This window comes from Mustelus asterias, chromosome 4 (assembly GCF_964213995.1).
Source record: "Mustelus asterias chromosome 4, sMusAst1.hap1.1, whole genome shotgun sequence".
In the NCBI taxonomy this organism is placed as follows: domain Eukaryota; kingdom Metazoa; phylum Chordata; class Chondrichthyes; order Carcharhiniformes; family Triakidae; genus Mustelus; species Mustelus asterias.
Window position 1 is genome coordinate 428,567 of NC_135804.1, and position 25,659 is coordinate 454,225.

Sequence of the window (25,659 nt, forward strand, 5' to 3'; positions counted from 1 at the left end):
CATGACCTGGATGAGGAAGTGGAAGGATGGGTTGCCAAGTTTGCTGATGACACAAAGGTTGGTGGGCTTGTGGATAGTGTAGAGGGATGTCAGCAGTTGCAACAAGACATAGATAAGATGCAAGACTGGGCGGAGAAGTGGCAGATGGACTTCAACCCAGATAAGTGTGTGGTGGTTCATTTTGGCAGGTCGAATAGGATGAAAGAATATAATATTAAGGGCAAGACGCTTGGCAGTGTGGAAGATCAGAAGGATCTTGGGGTCCGGGTTCATAGGACGCTCAAAGCAGCATCGCAGGTGGAGGCTGTGGTTAAGAAGGCGTATGGAATACTGGCCTTCATCAATAGAGGAATTGAGTTTAGAAATCGGGAGATAATGCTACAGCTGTATAGGACCCTGGTCAGACCCCACCTGGAGTACTGTACCCAGTTCTGGTCGCCTCATTACAGAAAGGATGTGGAAGCCATAGAAAAGGTGCAGAGGAGATTTACAAGGATGTTGCCTGGATTAGGTGGCATGACTTATGAGGATAGGTTGAGAGAGCGAGGTCTTTTCTTCTTGGAGAGGCGAAGGATGAGAGGTGACCTGATAGAGGTGTATAAGATGTTGAGGGGTATTGATAGAGTGGATTCTCAGAGGCTTTTACCCAGGGCTGAAATGGTTGCCACAAGAGGTCACAGGTTTAGGGTGCTGGGGAGTAGGTACAGAGGAGATGTTAGGGGTACGTTTTTCACTCAGAGGGTGGTGCGTGCGTGGAATCGGCTGCCGGTAGTGGTGGTGGAGGCAGATTCGATAGGGTCTTTTGAGAGACTTTTGGATAAGTTCATGGAAGTTAGTAAGATAGAGGGTTGTAGGTAAGCCTTGTAGGTAGGGACATGTTCGGCGCAACTTGTGGGCCAAAGGGCCTGTTGAAGACAAACATCTCGCCAAGGCCATCCCCATACCCCCACTTCTTGCCTTCAAACAACCGCACAACCACAAACAGACCATTGTCCGCAGCAAACTACCCAACCTTCAGGAGAACAGTGACGACGACATCTCACAACCCTGCCACAGCAACCTCTGCAAGACGTGCCGGATCATCGACACGGATGCCATCATCTCACGTCAGAACACCATCCACCAGGTACACGGTACATACTCTTGCAACTCGGCCAACGTTGTCAACCTGATACGCTGCAGGAAAGGATGTCCCGAGGCATGGTACATTGGGGAGACCATGCAGACGCTATGACAATGAATGAACACCGCTCGACAATCACCAGGCAGGAGTGTTCTCTTCCAGTCGGGGAACACTTCAGCAGTCACGGACATTCGCCTCTGATCTTCAGGTAAGCGTTCTCCAAGGCGGCCTTCACGACACACGACAACATAGAATCACTGAGCAGAGACTGATAGCCAAGTTCTGCACACATGAGGATGGCCTCAACCGGGATCTTGGGTTCATGTCACACTATCTGTAACCCCCACGACTTGCCTGGGCTTGCAAAATCTCACTAACTGTCCTGGCTGGAGACAATACATATCTCTTTAACCTGTGCTTAACCCTCTCTCCACTCGCATTGTCTGTAGCTTTAAGACTTGATTACCTGTAAAGACTTACATTCCAATCATTATCTTGTAAATTGAGTTCGTGTCTTTATATGTCCTATTTGTGAACACTTCGGTGGTTGGTAAGTTGATGGAAAAGGTCCTTAGGGATGGGATTTACGACCATTTAGAAAGATGCGGATTCGTGAAGGGCAAGACGTGCCTCACAAATTTGATTGAATTTTTTGAGGAGGTAACTAAGTGTGTTGATGAAGGATGGATTTTAGTAAGGCGTTTGATAAGGTCCTCCATGGTCGGCTTATGATGAAAGTGAGGAGGTGTGGGATAGAGGGAAAGTTGGCCGATTGGATAGGTAACTGGCTATCTGATCGAAGTAAGAGTTTTAACAACACCAGGTTAAAGTCCAACAGGTTTATTTGGTAGCAAATACCATTAGCTTTCGGAGCGCTACTCCTTAGTCAGCAGCGCTCCGAAAGCTAATGGTATTTGCTACCAAATAAACCTGTTGGACTTTAACCTGGTGTTGTTAAAACTCTTACTGTGTTTACCCCAGTCCAACGCCGGCATCTCCACATCATATCTGATCGAAGACAGAGGGTGGTGGTGGATGGAAAATTTTTGGACTGGAGGCAGGTTGCTAGCGGAGTGCCACAGGGATCAGTGCTTGGTCCTCTCCTATTTGTGATTTTTATTAATGACCTAGAGGAGGGGGCTGAAGGGTGGATCAGTAAATTTGCTGATGACACCAAAATTGATGGAGTAGTGGATGAGGTGGAGGGCTGTTGTAGGCTGCAAAGAGACATAGATAGGATGCAAAGCTGGGCTGAAAAATGGCAGATGGAGTTTAACCCTGATAAATGTGAGGTGATTCATTTTGGTAGGACTAATTTAAGTGTGGATTACAGGGTCAAAAGTAGGGTTCTGAAGACAGTGGAGGAACAGAGAGATCTTGGGGTCCATATCCACAGATCTCTAAAGGTTGCCACTCAAGTGGTTAGAGCTGTGAAGAAGGCCTATAGTGTGTTAGCTTTTATTAACAGGGGGTTGGAGTTTAAGAGCCGTGGGGTTATGCTGCAACTGTACAGGACCTTGGTGAGACCACATTTGGAATATTGTGTGCAGTTCTGGTCATCTCACTATAAGAAGGATGTGGAAGTGCTGGAAAGAGTGCAGAGGAGATTTACCAGGATGCTGCCTGGTTTGGAGGGTAGGTCTTATGAGGAAAGGTTGAGGGAGCTAGGGCTGTTCTCTCTGGAGCGGAGGAGGTTAAGGGGAGACTTAATAGAGGTTCATAAAATGATGAAGGGGATAGATAGGGTGAAAGTTCAAAGACTATTTCCTTGGGTGGATGGAGCTATTACAAGGGGGCATAACTATAGGGTTCATGGTGGGAGATATAGGAAGGATGTCCGAGGTAGGTTCTTTACTCAGAGAGTGGTTGGGGTGTGGAATGGACTGCGTACAGTGATAGTGGAGTCAGACACTTTAGGAACATTTAAGCGGTTATTCGATAGGCACATGGAGCACAGCAGGATGATAGGGAGTGGGATAGCTTGATCTTGGTTTCAGATAAAGCTCGGCACAACATCGTGGGCCGAAGGGCCTGTTCTGTGCTGTACTGTTCTATGTTCTATGTACAAGTCCTCACTCACCTGAAGAAGGAGCTTGAGGCTCCGAAAACTAGTGCTGTCAAATAAACCTGTTGGACTTTAACCTGGTGTTGTGAGACTTCTTACTGTGCTTACCCCAGTCCAATGCCGGCATTTCCATATCTTAAAAACATTCAACAAGGTAGCCTCAACTGCTTCACTAGACAGGGAATTCCACAGATTCACAACCCTTTGTGTGAAGAAGTTCCTCCTCAACTCAGTCTGAAATCTGCTTCCCCTTATTTTGAGGCTATGCCCCCTCATTCTATAAGATCCCCCCTCATTCTTCTGAATTCCAATGAGTATAGTCCTAGTCTACTCAGTCTCTCCTCATAAACCAACACTCTCAACTCTGAAATCAACCGAGTGAATCTCCTCCATTTTTCTGTTATTGTCATGACATTACGGACTTCCTACAGAAACTCAGCACACATGGAGCAGTTGAACCAGGAGCACTCCTCGTCACAATGGATGTCTCGGCACTCAACACCAGCATCCCCATGACGAAGGCATTGCTGCAACTGCCTCAGTGCTCAACGCCGACAACTGCCAATCTCCAGATGCAATTCTACAACTCATCCGCAATTCTACAACTCATCCGCTTCATCCTGGACCACAACATCTTCACCTTCAACAACCAGTTCTTCATCCAAACACACGGAACAGCCATGGGGACCAAATTTGCACTGCAATATGCCAACATCTTCATGCACAGGTTCGAACAAGACTTCTTCACCGCACAGGGCCTTCAACCGATCCTATACACTAGAGACATCGATGACATTTTCTTCCTTTGGACTCATGGTGAACAATCACTGAAACAACTCTATGATGACATCAACAAGTTCCATGCCACCATCAGACTCACCATGGACTACTCTCCAGAATCGGTTGCATTCTTGGACACACGCATCTCCATCAAGGATGGTCACCTCAGCTCTTCACTTTACCGCAAGCCCATGGATAACCTCACGATGCTCCGCTTCTCCAGCTTCCACCCTAAACACGATAAAGAAGCCATCCCTACGGACAAGCCCTCCGTATACACAGGATCTGCTCAGATGAGGAGGATCGCAACAGACGACGCTGAAAGATGCCCTCATAAGAACACGGAAATGGCGTTCGACTCATCGATTGACAATTCCGACGTGCCACAGTGAAAAACCGCACCGACCTCATCAGAAGACAAACACGGGACACAGTGGACAGAGTACCCTTCGTTGTCCAGTACTTCCCTGGAGCGGAGAAGTTACGACATCTTCTCCGGAGCCTTCAACATGTCATCGATGAAGACGAACATCTCGCCAAGGTCATCTCCACACCCCCACTTCTTGCCTTCAAACAACCACACAACCTCAAACGGACCACTGTCCGCAGCAAACTACCCAGCCTTCAGGAGAACAGTGACCACGACATCACACAACACTGCCACAGCAGCCTCTGCAAGACATGCCGGATCATCGACACGGATGCCATCATCTCACGCGAGAACACCATCCACCAGGTACACGGTACATACTCTTGCAACTCGGCCAACGTTGTCAACCTGATACGCTGCAGGAAAGGATGTCCCGAGGCATGGTACATTGGGGAGACCATGCAGACACTACGACAACGAATGAATGAACACCGCTCGACAATCACCAGGCAGGAGAGTGCCCTTCCAGTCGGGGAACACTTCAGCAGTCACGGGCATTCAGCCTCTAATCTTCCGGTAAGTGTTCTCCAAGGCAGCCTTCACGACACACGACAGCGCAGAATTGCTGCGCAGAAACTGATAGCCAAGTTCCGCACACATGAGGACGGCCTCAACCGGGATCTTGGGTTCATGTCACACTATCTGTAACCCCCACGACTTGCCTGGGCTTACAACATCTCACTAACTGTCCTGGCTGGAGATAATACACATCTCTTTAACCTGTGCTTAACCCTCTCTCCACTCACATTGTCTGTACCTTTAAGACTTGATTACCTGTAAAGACTCGCATTCCAACCATTATCTTGTAAATTGAGTTTGTCTCTTTATATGCCCTGTTTGTGAACAGAACTCCCACTCACCTGACGAAGTAGCAGCGAGCGCTCCGAAAGCTAGTGGCTTTTGCTACCAAATAAACCTGTTGGACTTTAACCTGGTGTTGTGAGACTTCTTACTGTGTTTTCAAGGTGAGGGGGGCAAGGTTCAATACAGATATTCGGGGGACGTATTTTACACAGAGGGTGGTGGGGGCCTGGAATGCACTACCAAGCAAGGTGGTTGAGGCGGACACGCTGGGATCGTTTAAGACTTATCTAGATAGCCATATGAACAGACTGGGAATAGAGGGATACAAACGGATGGTCTAGTTAGGAACACGTGATTGTTGCAGGCTTGGAGGGCCGAAGGGCCTGTTCCTGTGCTGTATTGTTCTTTGTACGCCAGTCCAACGCTGGCATGTCCACATCAGAATGTTTTTAAGGCAGAGATAGATAGACTTTTGAACAGTAAAGGAATTAAGGGTGATGGTGAGCGGGCGGGTAAGTGGAGCTGAGTCCACCAAAAGATCAGCCATTATCTTATTCAATGGCGGAGCAGCCGAGAGGGGCCAGATGGCCCACTCCTGCTGCTAGTTTTTATGTTGTTAATCTTCCAAGACCTCTTAAATTCTAGAAAAAGCGCAGAGGACTGGAAAATTGCCAATGTAACACACTTATTCAAAAAGGGGGAGAGGCAAAAAAATAGGCAACTCTAGGCCAGTTAGCTCAACTGCTATCATTGGGAAGAGTCCATTATAAAGGATGTAACAGCAGAGGCTTTTGAAATGCATAATTTAATCAAGCTGAGTCAGCATGGCTTCATGAAGGGGAAATCATGCCTGATAAATTCTTTGAAGTGGTAACAAGCAGGATTGATAAAAGGGAACCATTAGATGCAATAATCTTGGATTTCCAAAAAGTGTTTGATTAGGTACAGCAAAAAAAGACTACTTAATAAGAACCCATGGTGTTGGGATAGCATATTAGCATGGATAGAAGATTAGCTAACTAATAGAAGACAGAGTTGAGATAAGAGGGGCATTTTCAGGATGGTAACCTGTAACTAGTGGGATCAATGCTGGGCCACATTTATTTGTAATATAAATGATTTGGATGGGGGAAGTGAATGTAATATTGCCAGGTTTGTGGATGACAGAAAAATAGATGGGAAGGCAAGTGGTGAGGATGGCACAGAGTCTACAGAGAGATATAGACAGGTTATGTGAGTGGGTAAAACTTGGTAGATGGAATATAATGTAGGAAAATGTGAAATTACGCACTTTGGTAAGAAGAATAAAGGAGCTGAACATTATCTAAAGGAGAAGGACTGCAGGAAGCTGCAGCACAGGGATTTCGGGATCCTCGTGCATAAATCACAAAACATTTAGAGTCACAGCAGATATTCTCTTCTAAAAGACACAGTTTCATACCTTCATTGAAGCGGGAAAAAACATTTTCCCGGACTTGGTCAGCTAATTGTATTGTGTGGTAATTATGGGCTGGATTTAATTTCTAGAATTACTAAAGTGTCTGGGAAAAGGGGTCTCAGTGATTTTAGCAACATGGGTTTTGGGAACAAAAGGTAATCTCAGATAAAATGGTGTGTTTAGTTATTCATATACTTAAGGTTCAGAGTGTACATTAGTCTTTCTTGTGTGTTTCTTTTTTACTTTAATAAATACCCTTTATTAATTGTTTATACAATGACTGAACTGGTTCTTCACTGGGTTGTACACTGTTCCTCACATTATTCTATACAAATATACACCACTAAGAACCAGTGTTTCAAGTTATCCTTCAGGATGTTGAAGGGTCACGTAACATCAGCAGGGTTCTTAACAGGACAATAGCTGAGGAGTCGCGAATGGTGTGAAATGTGTGTAATCATCCATATATGTGGTAAGCAACAGGTGGTTTCCTTGTCTATGTTTGATCTGATGTCATGAGACTTCATTTGGTCCAGAGTTGATGTTGAAGATTCCCAAAGCAACTCCCTCCTGACTGTATACCACCGGGCTGCCACCATCTCTGCTGGATCTGTCCTGCCGGAGGGTCAGGACACACCCAGAGATGGTGATGTTGGTGTCTGGGACGTTATCTAAGGTGGTATCTAGGATGTTGCCTGTAAGGTATGATTCTGTGAGCATGACTATGTCAGGCTGTTGCTTGACTGGTCTGTGAGACAGCTCTCCTAATTCTGGCACAAACTCCCAGATGTTAGTAAGGAGAACTTAGCAGGATCAACAGGGTTGGGCTTTCTGTTGTCATCTCTGATGCTTAGGTCAATGTCTGGTGGTCCGTTTGGTTTCACTCCTTTGAGACCCTTTAGCTCCTTTGATAGAACTGAGTGTCTCGCTTGGCCATTTCAGAGGTAGCTGGAGTCAACCACATTGCTGACTCTGGAGTCACATGTAAGCTAGACCAGGTAAGGACTCAGATTTCCTTCCTTTAAGGACATTAGTGAACCAGATGGGTTTTTATGACAATCGACAATGTTTTCATTGTCGCCAGTAGACTAGCCCTTAATTGTAGATTTATGAATTGAATTTAAATTCCACTTGCTGCCATGGTGGGATTCGAACCCATGCCCTCTGAGCATTATCCTTGGTCTCTGGATTACTTGTCCAATGATAATACCACTTTGTCACCAATACCACTGACCTGACATCCCCAGCCACCGATTGGAAATGTCAAAACACAGGATTAAAGTACCTGAACTCTTAATGTCAATCAAGCTGATTAAAGTGAGCTCTCTTTCTACCTTCCTGTCTCCCTTTCTTTCTCTCTCCCTGTCTCCCTCTCTTTCTCTCTCCCTATCTCTTTCTGTCTTTCTGTATCTGTTCTCTGTCTCTTTCTCTCTCTCTCAGGTCTATTTGGATTAAAGAGGAGTTGGGAGAGCAGTAATGAGTCAAGCTGATCATTTCATTGCATGTCTATGTCGGCAAACGTGCCATGTTGTCTGAAGGATTCTCTTTTTAAACTTTATTCATTAGTGCCACATGTAGGCTTACATTCACACTGCAGTGAAGTTACTGTGAAAATCCCCCAGTCGCCACACTCGGTGCCTGTTTGGGTACACCGAGGGAGAATTTAGCATGGCCAATGCACCTCAGCTCTTTGCAGGGCTGAGGCAGAGTATGTGAATGTGAGACAGTGAAGTGCAACCTGAATGAGCTCATTCTTCTTGTCTCTGATCAAACTGTAAATGAAATGAGATTGCAGTGATTACAAAACACTAGAGAACAGCTAAAGAGCTGTTCACATCGACTCTGAGCTCTTAGTACTGAGCCCTTATGATTAATACACATGAACACTGCTTCAGAGAGGGCAGTGAGACTGAAACACACAGATAAGCAATATCAGATAGAGTGAATGGCTCCCATCCTGTAAACACAGCAATAGGATGGACAGAAGATAAGCAGTACATCAGAGCAACAGGAACAAACTGTAGAAAGCAGGTACAGGCTGAAATGTGGTAAATGCATGGAATATATCTTAAACAGTAAAGCTTTCTATGGGGCATTTGGATATAGATATGGAGGAACAGGGGAAGCCATTCAGCCCCTCAAACCTGTTCTGCCATTCAATTAGATCATGTGTAATTTGTATCCTAATTCCATTAACCCATCTTGGTTCTCTAACCCTTAAAACCCAACAAAAATCTATCGTTCTCAGAGTTTAATTTTTAAACGACCCTCAGTATCACTGGGGGTGCAGGGGGTGGGGGCTGGGAGAGGAAGGTTGAAGAGTTCTAGATTTTTACTCTCCGTTGTGGGAGGAAACACTTCTTGACATCACTCCTGAATGATCCTGGCTATAATTTCAAGGCTTGTTCCAGACTCTAGTCACCAAGGGAAATAGATTCTCTTGATCTATTCTATCAAATCTGTTAATCAGCTTAAACACAATTAGACTGATGCTTAATCTTCTATACTCTGAGAAATCAGGAGGGCAAAAAGGGGGCACAAGATTGTTTTGGCAGATAAGGCAAAGGAGAACCAAAGAGCTTCTACAAATACGTAAAGGCCAAAAGAGTATCTAGGGAGAGAGTAGGGCCTCTTAAGAACCAACAAGAGATGGGCGAGATCCTAAATGAATATTTCTCATCAGTATTTAATGTTGAGGAAGGCATGGATGTTAGGGAACTTGGGGAAATAAATAGTGATGTCTTGAGGAGTGAACATGTAACAGAGAAGGAGGTGCTGGAAGTCTCAAAGCGCATCAGGTAGATAAATCCCCGGGACCTGATGAAGTATATCCGAGGACACTGTGGGAGGCTAGGGAGGAAATTGCGGGTCCCCTGGCCGAGATATTTGAATCATCGATAGTCATGGGTGAGGTGCCTGAAGATTGGAGGGTGGCAAATGTCGTCCCTTTGTTTAAAAAGGGCTGCAGGGAAAAGCTTGGGAACTACAGGCCAGTGAACGTCACATCTGTGGTGGGTAAATTGTTTGAGAGTGGAAAATCATGTCTCACAAATTTGATTGAGTTTTTTGAAGGGGTCACCAAGAAGGTAGATGAGGGCAGTGCAGTTGATGTTGTCTACATGGACTTTAGCAAGGCCTTTGACAAGGTATCGTATGGTATGTTGTTGCATAAGGTTAAATCTCACAGGATTCAGGGTGAGGTAGCTAAATGGATACACAATTGGCGTGATGACAGGAGGGTGGTTGTAGAGGGTTGTTTTTCAAACAGGAGGCCTGTGACCAGCGGCGTGCCTCAGGGATCAGTGCTGGATTCATTGTTATTGGTCATTTATATTAATGATTTGGATGAGAATATAGGAGGCATGGATAATAATTTTGTATATGACACCAAGATTGGTGGCATAGTGGACAGTGAAGGTTATCTCAGATTGCAACGGGATCTTGATCAATTGGGCCGGTGGGCTGACGAATGGCAGATGGAGTTTAATTTAGGTAAATGCAAGGTGATGCATTTTGGTAGATTGAACCAGGGCAGGACTTCCTCAGTTAATGGTAGGGGGCTGGGGAGAGTTACAGAGCAAAGAAATCGAGGGGTACAGGTTCATAGCTCCTTGAAAGTGGAGTCACAGGTGGATAGAGTGCTGAAGCTTTCAGCATGCTTGGTTTCATTGGTCAGAACATTGAATACAGGAGTTGTGACGCCTTGTTGAAGTTGTACAAGACATTGGTAAGGGCACACTTGGAATACTGTGTACAGTTCTGGTCAACCTATTATAGAAAGGATATTATTAAACTAGAAAGAGTGCAGAAAAGGTTTACTAGGATGCTACCAGGACTTGATGGTTTGAGTTATAAGGAGAGGCTGGACAGACTGGGACTTTTTTCTCTGGAGCGTAGGAGGCTGAGGGGTGATCTTATAGAGGTCTATAAAATAATGAGGGGCATAGATCAGCTAGATAATCAATATCTTTTCCCAAAGGTAGGGGAGTCTAAAACTAGAGGGCATAGGTTTAAGGTGAGAGGGGAGAGATACAAAAGTGTCCAGAGGGGCAATGTTTTCACACAGAGGGTGGTGTCTGGAACAAGCTGCCAGAGGTAGTAGTAGAGGCGGGTACAAGTTTGTCTTTTAAAAAGTATTTAGATAGTTACATGGGTACAATGGTTATAGAGGGATATAGGCCAAATGCGGGCAATTGGGATTAGCTTAGGGGTTTTTAAAAAAAGGGCGGCATGGACAAGTTGGGCCAAAGGGCCTGTTTCCATGCTGTAAACCTCTGACTCTATAAAATATTCTTTTGGGAAGTTGATTGACAGGGTTATGTGATAATTTGGTTCCTGTGCAGTGCTGGGTCTGTAGCAGAAGGAAAGATGATTTTGCAGTTCAGGGTTGAAATTGTTTGAAGACGGAAGCTTCTGCAAGCTACTCTGAAACTGATCTCTCAGAAAACTCCAAAGCTATCTACGCTTATTATAGCAAGTATTTTTGTGATTGCCAACTATATTTAAAGTGACCTTTAATTCTGTAAGAGGAATGTTGTTCATTTGGAACTGGAACAGTGATGAGTTAGAAATTAAAATTGTTTCCTTTGTTTTAAGAATTGTTCGACTGTTAATGGTTATGCCATTTCCTTTGTTAGGGATATATTTAAACTGTGTTAAGAATAAACTAAGTGTAGGGTAACAAAGTTTGCAGACGACACAAAGATGAGTGGAAAAATGAATCAAGTGGAGGGCGTAGAAGGTCTGCAGAGAGATTTGGACAGGCTGAGTGAGTGGGCGAGGATCTGGCAGATGGAGTATAACGTTGACAAATGCAAGGTTATTCACTTTGGAGGAAGTAATAGCAAATTGTATTATCTAAATGGAAAAAAATTACAACATGCTACTGTGCATAGGGACCTGGGGGTCCTTGTGCATGAGACGCAAAAACCCAGTCTGCAGGTGCAACAGGTGATCAAGAAGGCAAATGGGATGTTAGAACATAGAACATAGAAAGCCACAGCACAAACAGGCCCTTCGGCCCACAAGTTGCGCCGATCACATCCCCACCTCTAGGCCTATCTATAGCCCTCAATCCCATTAAATCCCATGTACTCATCCAGAAGTCTCTTAAAAGACCCCAACGAGTTTGCCTCCACCACCACCGACGTCAGCCGATTCCACTCACCCACCACCCTCTGAGTGAAAAACTTACCCCTGACATCCCCCCTGTACCTACCCCCCAGCACCTTAAACCTGTGTCCTCTCGTAGCAACCATTTCAGCCCTTGGAAATAGCCTCTGAGAGTCCACCCTATCCAGACCCCTCAACATCTTGTAAACCTCTATCAGGTCACCTCTCATCCTTCGTCTCTCCAGGGAGAAGAGACCAAGCTCCCTCAACCTATCCTCATAAGGCATGCCCCCCAATCCAGGCAACATCCTTGTAAAGTCCAGGCAACATCCTTGTAAAATCCAGGCAACATCCTTGTAAAATCCAGGCAACATCCTTGTAAAATCCAGGCAACATCCTTGTAAAATCCAGGCAACATCCTTGTAAAATCCAGGCAACATCCTTGTAAAATCCAGGCAACATCCTTGTAAAATCCAGGCAACATCCTTGTTGGCCTATATCGCAAGGGGGATAGAATATAAAAGCAGAGATGTCTTGCTGCATCTGTACAGGGCATTGGTGAGGCCGCAGCTGGAATACTGTGTGCAGTATTGGTCCCCTTATTTGCGGAAGGATATATTGGCCTTGGAGGGAGTGCAGAGAAGGTTCACCAGGTTGATACCAGAGATGAGTGTTGATTATGAGGAGAGACTGAGCAGATTGGGTTTGTACTCGTTGGAATTTAGAAGGCTGAGGGGGGATCTTATAGAGACCTATAAGATAATAAAGGGGCTGGCTAGGGTAGAGGTGGAGAGATTCTTTCCACTTAGAAAGGAAGCTAGAACTAGAGGGCACAGCCTCAAAATAAAGGGGGGTCAGTTTAGGACAGAGTTGAGGAGGAACTTCTTCTCTCAGAGGGTGGTGAATCTCTGGAATTCTCTGCCCACTGAAATGGTGGAGGCTACCTCATTGAATATGTTTAAATCACGGATAGATGGATTCCTGATCGGTAAGGGAATTAGGGGTTATAGGGATCAGGCGGGTAAGTGGAACTGATCCACTTCAGATCAGCCATGATCTTATTGAATGGCGGGGCAGGCTCTTATGTTCTTATGTAATAAAGAACATTTTGATATAAAAGTCCCTATTTTGTCAGTGGAATCAATCCTGGAGTGAAGTACCTTTTCCTCACATTTTTCCAATATTTGTTTCCTTTTCGGGGTCTAGTCTGTCTTCCAAATATAACCTGGGGTTCTGGCCCAGTGCCTTAAAGTGCATCTAAAGAATTAAATTACTTCCCCAGTTCAGGATCACAGAATAAATGGTCAGCACAAGAGTCCTACTATACTTACGTGTTTCAATTAACTACTTAGTTATTTAATCATGTATTTATCCTATTAATCTTACCACAAATTTCTGTTCTATTTTAAATCTTTCGAATAGAAATAGACTTTACCACTCACTAGGGACTTACCAGATACTCAGCAAACACCGAGCTTCCTCCCCAGACCAATTCCAGACGATGAAACAGTTAGAAAAGCCACAGTTCTCTGCAGATCCCGATTTAATCTTCTGATGCTGAGATTTTGTTTGTCCATCAGAACAAGCTCATATCGAGATGGTAATATATGCATTAAGAAACTGCAGTTCATCAGCAGAAGCATACACTATTATCACCTTTGCTTCAAAAGGTTAGTTATCGCACGAATCAATTCCTGCCTCCCAGATTGCCTGGATCCACTACAGTTCACCTATCGCCGCAACAGGTCCACAGCAGACACCATCTCCCTGGCCCTACATTCAACCCTGGAACACCTGGATAACAAAGACACCTATGTCAGACTCCTATTTATTGATTATAGCTCAGCCTTCAACACTATTATTCCCACAAAACTCATCTCCAAACTCCGTGGCCTGGGCCTCAGCACCTCCCTCTGCGCCTGGATCCTGAACTTCCTAACTCACAGACCACAATCAGTAAGGATAGGCAACAACACCTCCTCCACCATTATCCTCAACACCGGTGCCCCACAAGGCTGTGTTCTCAGCCCCCTACTATATTCCTTATACACCTATGACTGTGTGGCCAAATTCCACTCCAATGCCATTTTCAAGTTTGCTGATGACACCACCGTAGTGGGTCGGATCTCAAACAATGATGAGACAGAGTACAGGAATGAGATAGAGAATCTGGTGAACTGGTGCGACAACAATAATCTCTCCCTCAATGTCAGTAAAACGAAGGAAATGGTTGAGAACTTCAAGTTTCTAGATGTCCAAATCACCAACAACCTGTCCTATTCCCCCCACGCCGATACTATAGTTAAGAAAGCCCACCAACGCCTCTACTTTCTCAAGAGGCTAAGGAAATTTGGCATGTCCGCTATTCCTCTCACCAGTTTTTACAGATACATCATAGAAAGTGTCCTTTCTGGTTGTATCACAGCTTGGTATGGCTCCTGCTCTGACCAAGATCGCAAGAAACTACAAAGGGTTGTGAACATAGCTCAGTCCATCACACAAACCAGCCTCCCATCCATTGACTCAGTCTACATTTCCTGCTGTCTCAGAAAAGCAACCAGCATCATCAAGGACCCTATGCACCCAGACATACTCTTTCACTTTCTTCCATTGGGAAAAAGGTACAAAAGTCTGAGATCACAATCAAGAACAGCTTCTTCCCTGCTGCCATCAGACTTTTGAATGGACTTACCTTGCATAAATTTGATCTTTCTCTACACTCTAGCTATGACTGTAGCACTACATTCTGCACCCTCTCATTTCCTTCTCTATGAACTGTATGCTTTGTCTGTATAGTGGAAGAAACAATACTCTTCACTGTATACCAATACATGTGGCAATAATAAATCAAATCAATCAAAACCATCAGAAAAACCATTTCACAGCCCTTTCCTTGTGGGGGTTTGTGACAGGTACGACTTTCCTCCACTTGTAAGACCTGCTTGACCATCTCTTCCTTGTTTTTGAACTTGGAATTGGTCATCACCTTTTCTCTGTACTGGCTCTGGATTAGCTCGAAACCTCCGTACTTCCATTCCTCTGCTTTTTCCCGTATCCCTTTGTAATTTTTACTTTTCAAATGCTTTCCTATTTCTAACATTACTTCTGGTTAGGCATTTATGAGTGTTTAAAATGTGCTTTTGGGATGTGGGTGTAATTGGCAGGACAGCACTTACTGCCCCACCACAGGTGGCACTGCAGCTCACACAAAGGACTGACTGGGTCAGGACTCCCTTCCCTGAAAAACTTTCATGAACTTGCTGTTCTTTTTTGCTGATCTTTGGTTCACGGCTGACAAATGAGCAGATTTATTGAATTTAGTTGCTTTTTGAACTTGTCTGGTATGATAACCATGAATCTCTTGTATCCATATCCAACAATCCTGATATTAAAGAAGTATTATCCCAACCTGTCCCTCTGCTCTCGTGGGAAAACCATGGTGTTTAGCTCTCACCTTTCTGGACCAGTGGAAACAGGTCTTTGTGATGGACTTTATCAGAACCTCTGCTCTTTTGAAGGTTTTTATTAGGAAGCCTTTTCCATTCTAATGAAAGGAGCAGTTTATTCAATCTTGTCTCGTAACAAAACTCTTATCTTTGGGATCTTTGTGAATCATTTTTGCACCTTTCAAATAGTCGTGACATCCTTCCCAAAATAGGCCACCCAAAATGGGACAAATTCTAACTGTAGTTTAATATTCGAAGTAGGTGATTCTCAGAGGGAGTATTTGCCATGTGTTCTCTAACTAATCTCCTTAACTCATGATCTGCTTCTCCAAGTAATCTACATTCAAATTTCTTGCATCATTTTAAGCAGCTGGATTTGATATCTGCGATCTGATCCCAGGGAGAGTTAATGTAACATCTCACTTTATAACTCAATGATCAGAGACCTACAACACAATACTGTATTGTTTGTTCTGTGAATACAGTATCTGTGCCCACACTCAACCCCCAGAGTGCTCCACATACTCCCGTATCAGTGAGGTTTCTCACAGTTAATTTCTGTCACTCTGTAAATGCCGCTCCATGCGGTGCACTTATCATTATTCACACACTCAGGAATTACATCACCTGCAAAATCACACATTACTTTGTACCAGTGCTCAGGAGTTCAGGCATTTGGAGTTTTTGATTTTCAGTGGTCATATATTTACCCTATCACAGATGCCCCAATGCTGGCAACACCTGAAATGTTGGATGTAGCCAAGCAGCTTTGTGCCTGGGGTTAACGTTAATCTGATAATTCCCAACAATCCAATGGAAAGCAAGAAAAAGCCCTTTGGACCAGCCATATTTCCAATTTCTTTCCCATCTCCTTGTCCCCATCACTCCCTGTACCCAAAGAACAATACAGCACAGGAACAGGCCCTTCGGCCCTCTAAGCCCGTGCCGCTCCCTGGTCCAAACTAGACCATTCTTTTGTATCCCTCCATTCCCACTCCGTTCATATGACTGTCTAGATAAGTCTTAAACGTTCCCAGTGTGTCCGCCTCCACCACCTTGCCTGGCAGCGCATTCCAGGCCCCCACCACCCTCTGTGTAAAATATGTCCTTCTGATATCTGTGTTAAACCTCCCCCCCTTCACCTTGAACATAAGAACATAAGAAATAGGAGCAGGAGTAGGCCATCTAGCCCCTCGAGCCTGCCCCGCCATTCAATAAGATCATGGCTGATCTGACGTGGATCAGTACCACTTACCCGCCTGATCCCCATAACCCTTAATTCCCTTACCGATCAGGAATCCATCCATCCGCGCTTTAAACATATTCAGCGAGGTAGCCTCCACCACCTCAGTGGGCAGAGAATTCCAGAGATTCACCACCCTCTGGGAGAAGTTCCTCCTCAACTCTGTCTTAAACCGACCTCCCTTTATTTTGAGGCTGTGTCCTCTAGTTTTAACTTCCTTACTAAGTGGAAAGAATCTCTCCGCCTCCACCCTATCCAGCCCCCGCATTATCTTATAAGTCTCCATAAGATCCCCGTGTGAACCTATGACCCCGTGTGAACGTCACCACCGACCTGGGGAAAAGCTTCCCACCGTTCACCCTATCTATGCCTTTCATAATTTTATACACCTCTATTAAGTCTCCCCTCATCCTCCGTCTTTCCAGTGAGAACAATCCCAGTTTACCCAATCTCTCCTCATAACTAAGCCCCTCCATACCAGGCAACATCCTGGTAAACCTCCTCTGTACTCTCTCCAAAGCCTCCACGTCCTTCTGGTAGTGTGGCGACCAGAACTGGACGCAGTATTCCAAATGCGGCCGAACCAACGTTCTATACATCTGCAACATCAGGCCCCAACTTTTATACTCTATGCCCCGTCCTATAAAAGGCAAGCATGCCATATGCCTTCTTCATCACCTTCTCCACCTGTGACGTCACCTTCAAGGATCTGTGGACTTGCACACCCAGGTCCTTCTGCGTATCTACACCATTTATGGTTCTGCCATTTATCGTATAGCTCCTCCCTATATTATTTCTACCAAAATGCATCACTTCACATTTATCAGGATTGAACTCCATCTGCCATTTCTTTGCCCAAATTTCCAGCCTATCTATGTCCTTCTGTAGCTTCTGACAATGCTCCTCACTATCTGCAAGTCCTGCCAATTTTGTGTCGTCCGCAAACTTACTGATCACCCCAGTTACACCTTCTTCCAGATTGTTTATATAAATCACAAACAGCAGAGGTCCCAATACAGAGCCCTGCGGAACACCACTAGTCACAGGCCTCCAGCCGGAAAAAGACCCTTCCACTACCACCCTGTCTTCTGTGACCAAGCCAGTTTTCCACCCATCTAGCCAACTCCCCTTTATCCCATGAAATCCAACCTTTTTCATCAGCCTACCATGAGGGACTTTGTCAAACGCTTTACTAAAGTCCATATAGACGACATCCACGGCCCTTCCCTCATCAACCATTCTGGTCACTTCTTCAAAAAACTCCACCAGGTTAGTGAGGTATGACCTCCCTCTCACAAAACCATGCTGACTATCGTTAATGAGTTTATTCCTTTCTAAATGCGCATACATCCTATCTCTAAGAATCTTCTCCAACAACTTCCCCACCACGGACGTCAAGCTCACCGGCCCATAATTTCCCGGGTTATCCTTCCTACCCTTCTTAAATAACGGGACCACATTAGCTATCCTCCAATCCTCTGGGACCTCACCTGCGTCCAGTGATGAGACAAAGATTTGCATCAGAGGCCCAGCGATTTCATCTCTCGTCTCCCTGAGCAGCCTTGGATAGATTCCATCAGGCCCTGGGGATTTGTCAGTCTTTATATTCTCTAACAAACCTAACACTTCCTCCCTTGTAATGGAGATTTTCTCCAACAGTTCAACACTCCCCTCCGAGACACTCCCAGTCAACACATCCCTCTCCTTTGTGAATACCATAGAACATAGAACAGTACAGCACAGAACAGGCCCTTCGGCCCACGATGTTGTGCCGAGCTTTATCTGAAACCAAGATCAAGCTATCCCACTCCCTATCATCCTGGTGTACTCCATGAGCCTATCCAATCACCGCTTAAATGTTCCTAAATACCGACTTCTTTGGGCTCCAAGCATAATTCCCCACCTTTGTCCCTGAGAGGTCCGATTTTTTCCCTGACAACCCTTTTGTTCCTAACGTATGAATAAAATGCCTTGGGATTCTCCTTAATCCTGTCTGCCAAGGACATTTCGTGACACCTTTTTGCCCTTCTAATTCCCCGTTTGAGTTCTTTCCTACTTCCTTTGTACTCCTCCAGAGCTCCCTCCGTTTTTAGCTGCCTGGACCTAACATACGCCTCTCTTTTCTTTTTGACCAGTCCCTCAATTTCCCTGGTTATCCACGGTTCTCAAATCCTACCCTTCCTATCCTTTTTTACAGGCACATGCCTGTCCTGCAGCCCTAACAACTGTTCCTTAAAAGACTCCCACATGCCAGATGTGGATTTACCCTCAAACAGCCTCTCCCAATCAACAGCTGCCAATTTCTGCCTAATCCCACTAAAGTTAGCCTTCCCCCAATCCAACACCTCACCCACTAACTTACTGCAGCTACAAACACTACCCTGCTGCAGGAGGTTAAATCATGCTGGCGATTTCAGGAAAATCTCTGGCAGCTTCCTTACCAATTTGACAAATCAGAAAGAAACTTCAAGCATTTCCATAATACACAACTGGACGCAGTTTAGCTAACATTCTAGATACATCCGAGTGCACCCTGCACACTTCAAAGAAACACAAGGCACAGGAAAACCAGAAGACGTTAAGCAAACATACAAAAACAATGGACCAGCAAACCTGCCTCACAAGACAATGACAGAACACTGGGTTGCAAGGGAGTAGAATAGACAGTATTACAGTTGATAAGGAGGATGTGCAGGATATTCTGGAGGGTCTGAAAATAGATAAATCCCCTGGTCCGGATGGGATTTATCCAAGGATTCTCTGGGAGGCAAGAGAAGTGATTGCAGAGCCTCTGGCTCTGATCTTCAGGTCGTCGTTGGCCTCTGGTATAGTACCAGAAGATTGGAGGTTAGCGAATGTTGTCCCATTGTTTAAGAAGGGGAACAGAGACTTCCCCGGGAATTATAGACCGGTGAGTCTCACTTCTGTTGTCGGCAAGATGTTGGAAAAAATTATAAGGGATAGGATTTATAGTTATTTGGAGAGTAATGAATTGATAGGTGATAGTCAGCATGGTTTTGTGGCAGGTAGGTCGTGCCTTACTAACCTTATTGAGTTTTTTGAGAAAGTGACCAAGGAGGTGGATGGGGGCAAGGCAGTGGACGTGGTATATATGGATTTTAGTAAGGCGTTTGATAAGGTTCACCATGGTAGGCTTCTGCAGAAAATGCAGATGTATGGGATTGGGGGTGATCTAGGAAATTGGATCAGGAATTGGCTAGCGGATAGGAAACAGAGGGTGGTGGTTGATAGTAAATATTCATCATGGAGTGCGGTTACAAGTGGTGTACCTCAGGGATCTGTTTTGGGGCCACTGCTGTTTGTAATATTTATTAATGATCTGGATGAGGGTATAGTTGGGTGGATTAGCAAATTTGCTGATGACACCAAAGTCGGTGGTGTGGTAGACAGTGAGGAAGGGTGTCGTAGTTTGCAGGAAGACTTAGACAGGTTGCAAAGTTGGGCCGAGAGGTGGCGGATGGAGTTTAATGCGGAGAAGTGTGAGGTAATTCACTTTGGTAGGAATAACAGATGTGTTGAGTATAGGGCTAACGGGAGGACTTTGAATAGTGTGGAGGAGCAGAGGGATCTAGGTGTATGTGTGCATAGATCCCTGAAAGTTGGGAATCAAGTAGATAAGGTTGTTAAGAAGGCATATGGTGTCTTGGCGTTTATTGGTAGGGGGATTGAATTTAGGAGTCGTAGCGTTATGTTGCAACTGTACACAACTCTGGTGCGGCCGCACTTGGAGTACTGTGTGCAGTTCTGGTCCCCACATTACAGGAAGGATGTGGAGGCTTTGGAGAGGGTGCAGAGGAGGTTTACCAGGATGTTGCCTGGTATGGAGGGGAGATCCTATGAGGAGAGGCTGAGGGATTTGGGATTGTTTTCGCTGGAAAGGCGGCGGCTAAGAGGGGATCTTATTGAAACATATAAGATGATTAGAGGTTTAGATAGGGTGGATAGTGATAGCCTTTTTCCTCTGATGGAGAAATCCAGCACGAGGGGGCATGGCTTTAAATTGAGGGGGGGTAGTTATAGAACCGATGTCAGGGGTAGGTTCTTTACCCAGAGGGTGGTGAGGGATTGGAATGCCCTGCCAGCATCAGTAGTAAATGCGCCTAGTTTGGGGGCGTTTAAGAGATCCGTAGATAGGTTAGAACATAGAACATAGAAAGTCACAGCACAAACAGGCCCTTCGGCCCACAAGTTGCGCCGATCACATCCCCACCTCTAGGCCTATCTATAGCCCTCAATCCCATTAAATCCCATGTACTCATCCAGAAGTCTCTTAAAAGACCCCAACGAGTTTGCCTCCACCACCACCGACGTCAGCCGATTCCACTCACCCACCACCCTCTGAGTGAAAAACTTACCCCTGACATCCCCCCTGTACCTACCCCCCAGCACCTTAAACCTGTGTCCTCTCGTAGCAACCATTTCAGCCCTTGGAAATAGCCTCTGAGAGTCCACCCTATCCAGACCCCTCAACATCTTGTAAACCTCTATCAGGTCACCTCTCATCCTTCGTCTCTCCAGGGAGAAGAGACCAAGCTCCCTCAACCTATCCTCATAAGGCATGCCCCCCAATCCAGGCAACATCCTTGTAAATCTCCTCTGCACCCTTTCAATGGCTTCAACATCTTTCCTGTAATGAGGTGACCAGAACTGCGCGCAGTACTCCAAGTGGGGTCTAACCAGGGTCCTATAAAGCTGCAGCATTATCTCCCGACTCCTAAACTCAATCCCTCGATTAATGAAGGCTAGTACGCCATACGCCTTCTTGACCGCATCCTCCACCTGCGAGGCCGATTTAAGAGTCCTATGGACCCGGACCCCAAGGTCCTTCTGATCCTCTACACTGCTAAGAATGGTACCCTTCATTTTATACTGCTGCTCCATCCCATTGGATCTGCCAAAATGGATCACTACACACTTATCCGGGTTGAAGTCCATCTGCCACTTCTCCGCCCAGTCTTGCATTCTATCTATGTCTCGCTGCAACTTCTGACATCCCTCCAAACTATCCACAACACCACCTACCTTGGTGTCGTCAGCAAACTTACCAACCCATCCCTCCACTTCCTCATCCAGGTCATTTATGAAAATGACAAACAGCAAGGGTCCCAGAACAGATCCCTGGGGCACTCCACTGGTCACTGACCTCCATGCAGAGAAAGACCCCTCCACAGCCACTCTCTGCCTTCTGCAGGCAAGCCAGTTCTGGATCCACAAGGCAACAGCCCCTTGGATCCCATGCCCTCTCACTTTCTCAAGGTTCATGGACGAAAAGAAATTGGTTTAGGTTGGAGGGTCACAGTTTTTTTTTAACTGGTCGGTGCAACATCGTGGGCCGAAGGGCCTGTTCTGCGCTGTAATGTTCTATGTTCTATGTTCTAGAACCATTACCCTTCCTTCACTTTCCATAAAACCCCTTCCACAGCTGCAAAATCTCCTGGGAGAGGCAGGAAAACAGGATTGAATGTGATCTCTACAGACACTAACCATCTATTTGAAGTTGACACTGTCCCAGCCTTCTGTGGCAGAGAATTCCACAGGTTCACCACCGTGAAGAAGTCTCTCTTCATCCCAGTCCTAATTGGCTACCCCGTATCCTGAGACTGCGACCCCTTGTTCTAGACCCCCTCCCCCAGCCACAGGAAATAACATCTCTGCATCCAGCCTGTCCAGTTCTGTCTGAATTTTATACGTTTCAATTAGATCCCTTCTCATTCTTCTAAATTCCAGTGAATACAGGTCCAGTCAACCCAATCTCTCCTCAGAGGACAATCCTGCCATTCCAGGAATCAGTCTGATGATCCTTGGCTGCATTCCCTCGATGGCAAGTATATTCTTTCCTAGATAAGGATACCAAAACTGCACCTGTGGTCTCACCAAGTCTCTCAACAGCTGCAGTAAGACATTCTTGCTCCTCTTGCAACATACCATTTGCCTCCCTAACGGCTTGCTGTATCTGCACACTTGCTTTCAGTGACTGGTGTACTAGGGCACCCAGGTACCTTTGTATATCACTCCCCTTCTAGCAGCTTAACCATTGCATATATTTTGGTGTCATGTGCAAATTTAATACCATGCTCACAACACAGACGATGGCCATTAATAATGACCTTGAAGAGTCGAGCACTGTGGACGCAGCCCAATGGGACACCACTAATAAAACACGCCCATTGACTGTAACTTTCTATTTGCACAACTTGAACCAATTCCAGAATTTCACATTCCTAAACCGAGACTCCATCTTGTGACGTACTCGAGTGAGGAGCATTTTATCAGAAGCGTTTTGAAAGTCCAGCTGGACATCATCAATCTAATTACCATCAGCACAACCCCAATGACTTCCGCAAAAAAACCCTTCAAATCTGGAAGGCACAACCTGTTTTTCCTGAATATGTGGTTACGAATTTACTTCAAACTGAAACAGTGACACAGGTACAGAGAGTCATTGGAAAGCTTGAGACTTGCGCTGAAGGAATGGAGAATTAAAATAGTTTAACATTGAAAGCACTAGAAAAATTAATGAAAACTGGACATATAAATAATTAACACAGCATGAAAATGGACACAGGCTTCAGAGGGATCACTGCAATTGCCAGTGATCCAAATATGTATTTTACTAGCAAATGCCTTAGTCCTGGCAGTTAGGCTACAGTCAGATGTGGAACTGAGCAGTAAATGAATGATCAGTAGGTAATGTGCTGCCCTGTGCCCTCCAACAAAGAACTGGAAACTTATTCTCCACTACTGAAGGAGAGACAGAAATCATCTGGTCTCCAATTGACCATCCTCCCTCCAATGATGCTGTTCCCTATAGATGACGATTGGAAAGGTTCAGACTGAGGTGGCATGTGTAGGTTTGGACCTTCAGCCAGTCATGACCTGATAGAAATGCAACAGAAAGGGTGAGGTGTAGAAGAGCAGTCTCCCTATGTGCTGGGTGTAGAATAGAAGCGTTTGAGCAGATCTTTCTTGTTGACTTTTCCCATGTGGTTGCGAGGTATCTCTTCCATGAGGATCAGCTCAGAGGGGAGACTGTATGTGGCCAAACGGTCCCTGTAATCGAAATACAAAATCTGTGACTCTGCAGTCAACATTTAAACCCTGCATTTAATTGGAGGTTTCACTGACAATCGTGACACATCTCTGCTCATTTGATAAGCATTGTCTCAGTGCCAAAGTCCAGCAGCATTGTGTAATGTTACAACACATACCCACACACTACCCATACCCCATACCCTCACACTGCCCACACCACATACCCACACACAGACCCAAACACTCTCCACACCACAGACACACACACTCCCCACACCACAAACTCACACACTGCCCAGACCACAGACCACACACTCCCCACACTACAGACCCACACATTTCCCACACCACAGACCCACACCACAGACAACACACTGCCCACACACGCCCCACACCAGAGTAACACACGTCCCATACCACAGACTAACACACACACTGCCCACGGCAGACACTTACATGCACGCACACAAACATGGACACACACAGACATACATAAACATGGACACAAATACGTATGCATACATATACACAAAGAAACAAACATGCCCTCTTACCTCGCCCATTCCTTCAGCTCCTTCGGGGACAGTGAGTATCCTTTCTGTAACTGGACAACTGCAACCACCTTCTGACCCCAGGTCATATCAGGGGCGCCAATAACTGCAACATCTGCAATGGCAATCAGCATATAAGTGAGGGTGATTGGGGTTGTCATGTGTCAGAGAAAGAGGGCAACAGCAGGGAGATGCTTTTGTATGTCTTACTTCGGTGGTTGGTAAGTTGATGGAAAAGGTCCTTAGGGATGGGATTTACGACCATTTAGAAAGATGCGGATGAATCCGGGATAGTCAGCACGGATTCGTGAAGGGCAAGTCATGCCTCACAAATTTGATTGAATTTTTTGAGGAGGTAACTAAGTGTGTTGATGAAGGTAGGGCAGTTGATGTCATATACATGGATTTTAGTAAGGCGTTTGATAAGGTCCCCCATGGTCGGCTTACGATGAAAGTAAGGAGGTGTGGGATAGAGGGAAAGTTGGCCGATTGGATAGGTAACTGGCTATCTGATCGAAGACAGAGGGTGGTGGTGGATGGAAAATTTTCGGACTGGAGGCAGGTTGCTAGCGGAGTGCCACAGGGATCAGTGCTTGGTCCTCTGCTCTTTGTGATTTTTATTAATGACTTAGAGGAGGGGGCTGAAGGGTGGATCAGTAAATTTGCTGATGACACCAAGATTGGTGGAGTAGTGGATGAGGTGGAGGGCTGTTGTAGGCTGCAAAGAGACATAGATAGGATGCAAAGCTGGGCTGAAAAATGGCAAATGGAGTTTAACCCTGATAAATGTGAGGTGATTCATTTTGGTAGGACTAATTTAAATGTGGATTACAGGGTCAAAGGTAGGGTTCTGAAGACTGTGGAGGAACAGAGGGATCTTGGGGTCCATATCCACAGATCTCTAAAGGTTGCCACTCAAGTGGATAGAGCTGTGAAGAAGGCCTATAGTGTGTTAGCTTTTATTAACAGGGGGTTGGAGTTTAAGAGCCGTGGGGTTATGCTGCAACTGTACAGGACCTTGGTGAGACCACATTTGGAATATTGTGTGCAGTTCTGGTCACCTCACTATAAGAAGGATGTGGAAGCGCTGGAAAGAGTGCAGAGGAGATTTATCAGAATGCTGCCTGGTTTGGAGGGTAGGTCTTATGAGGAAAGGTTGAGGGAGCTAGGGCTGTTCTCTCTGGAGCGGAGGAGGCTGAGGGGAGACTTAATAGAGGTTTATAAAATGATGAAGGGGATAGATAGAGTGAACGTTCAAAGACTATTTCCTCGGGTGGATGGAGCTATTACAAGGGGGCATAACTATAGGGTTCGTGGTGGGAGATATAGGAAGGATATCAGAGGTAGGTTCTTTACGCAGAGAGTGGTTGGGGTGTGGAATGGACTGCCTGCAGTGATAGTGGAGTCAGACACTTTAGGAACATTTAAGCGGTTATTGGATAGGCACATGGAGCACACCAGGATGATAGGGAATGGGATAGCTTGATCTTGGTTTCAGATAAAGCTCGGCACAACATCGTGGGCCGAAGGGCCTGTTCTGTGCTGTACTGTTCTATGTTTGTGTTTAAAGTTTATTTATTGTCACAAGTAGGCTTACATTAACACTGCAATGAA

The 25,659-nt window shown here is 45.5% G+C and overlaps 1 protein-coding gene across 4 annotated transcripts in view; it reads right to left on the minus strand.

Annotated features, from left to right (window-relative positions):
- Window positions 1-22,843: 22,843 nt before the first annotated feature.
- The window catches only part of acsf3 (acyl-CoA synthetase family member 3), an 84,560-nt gene continuing 81,744 nt past the window's right edge, over window positions 22,844-25,659 (minus strand). For all 4 annotated transcript variants that reach the window (XR_013497681.1, XM_078212081.1, XM_078212082.1 and 1 more), the window contains 2 exons: window positions 24,049-24,160; window positions 22,844-23,512 (listed from right to left, as the gene is read on the minus strand). Coding sequence is in view for 3 of the 4 variants with exons in the window: in XM_078212081.1 (XP_078068207.1) it covers window positions 23,386-23,512; window positions 24,049-24,160 (239 nt within the window). In the remaining variant the exon portion in view is untranslated. The remainder of the gene's footprint in view (window positions 23,513-24,048; window positions 24,161-25,659) is intronic.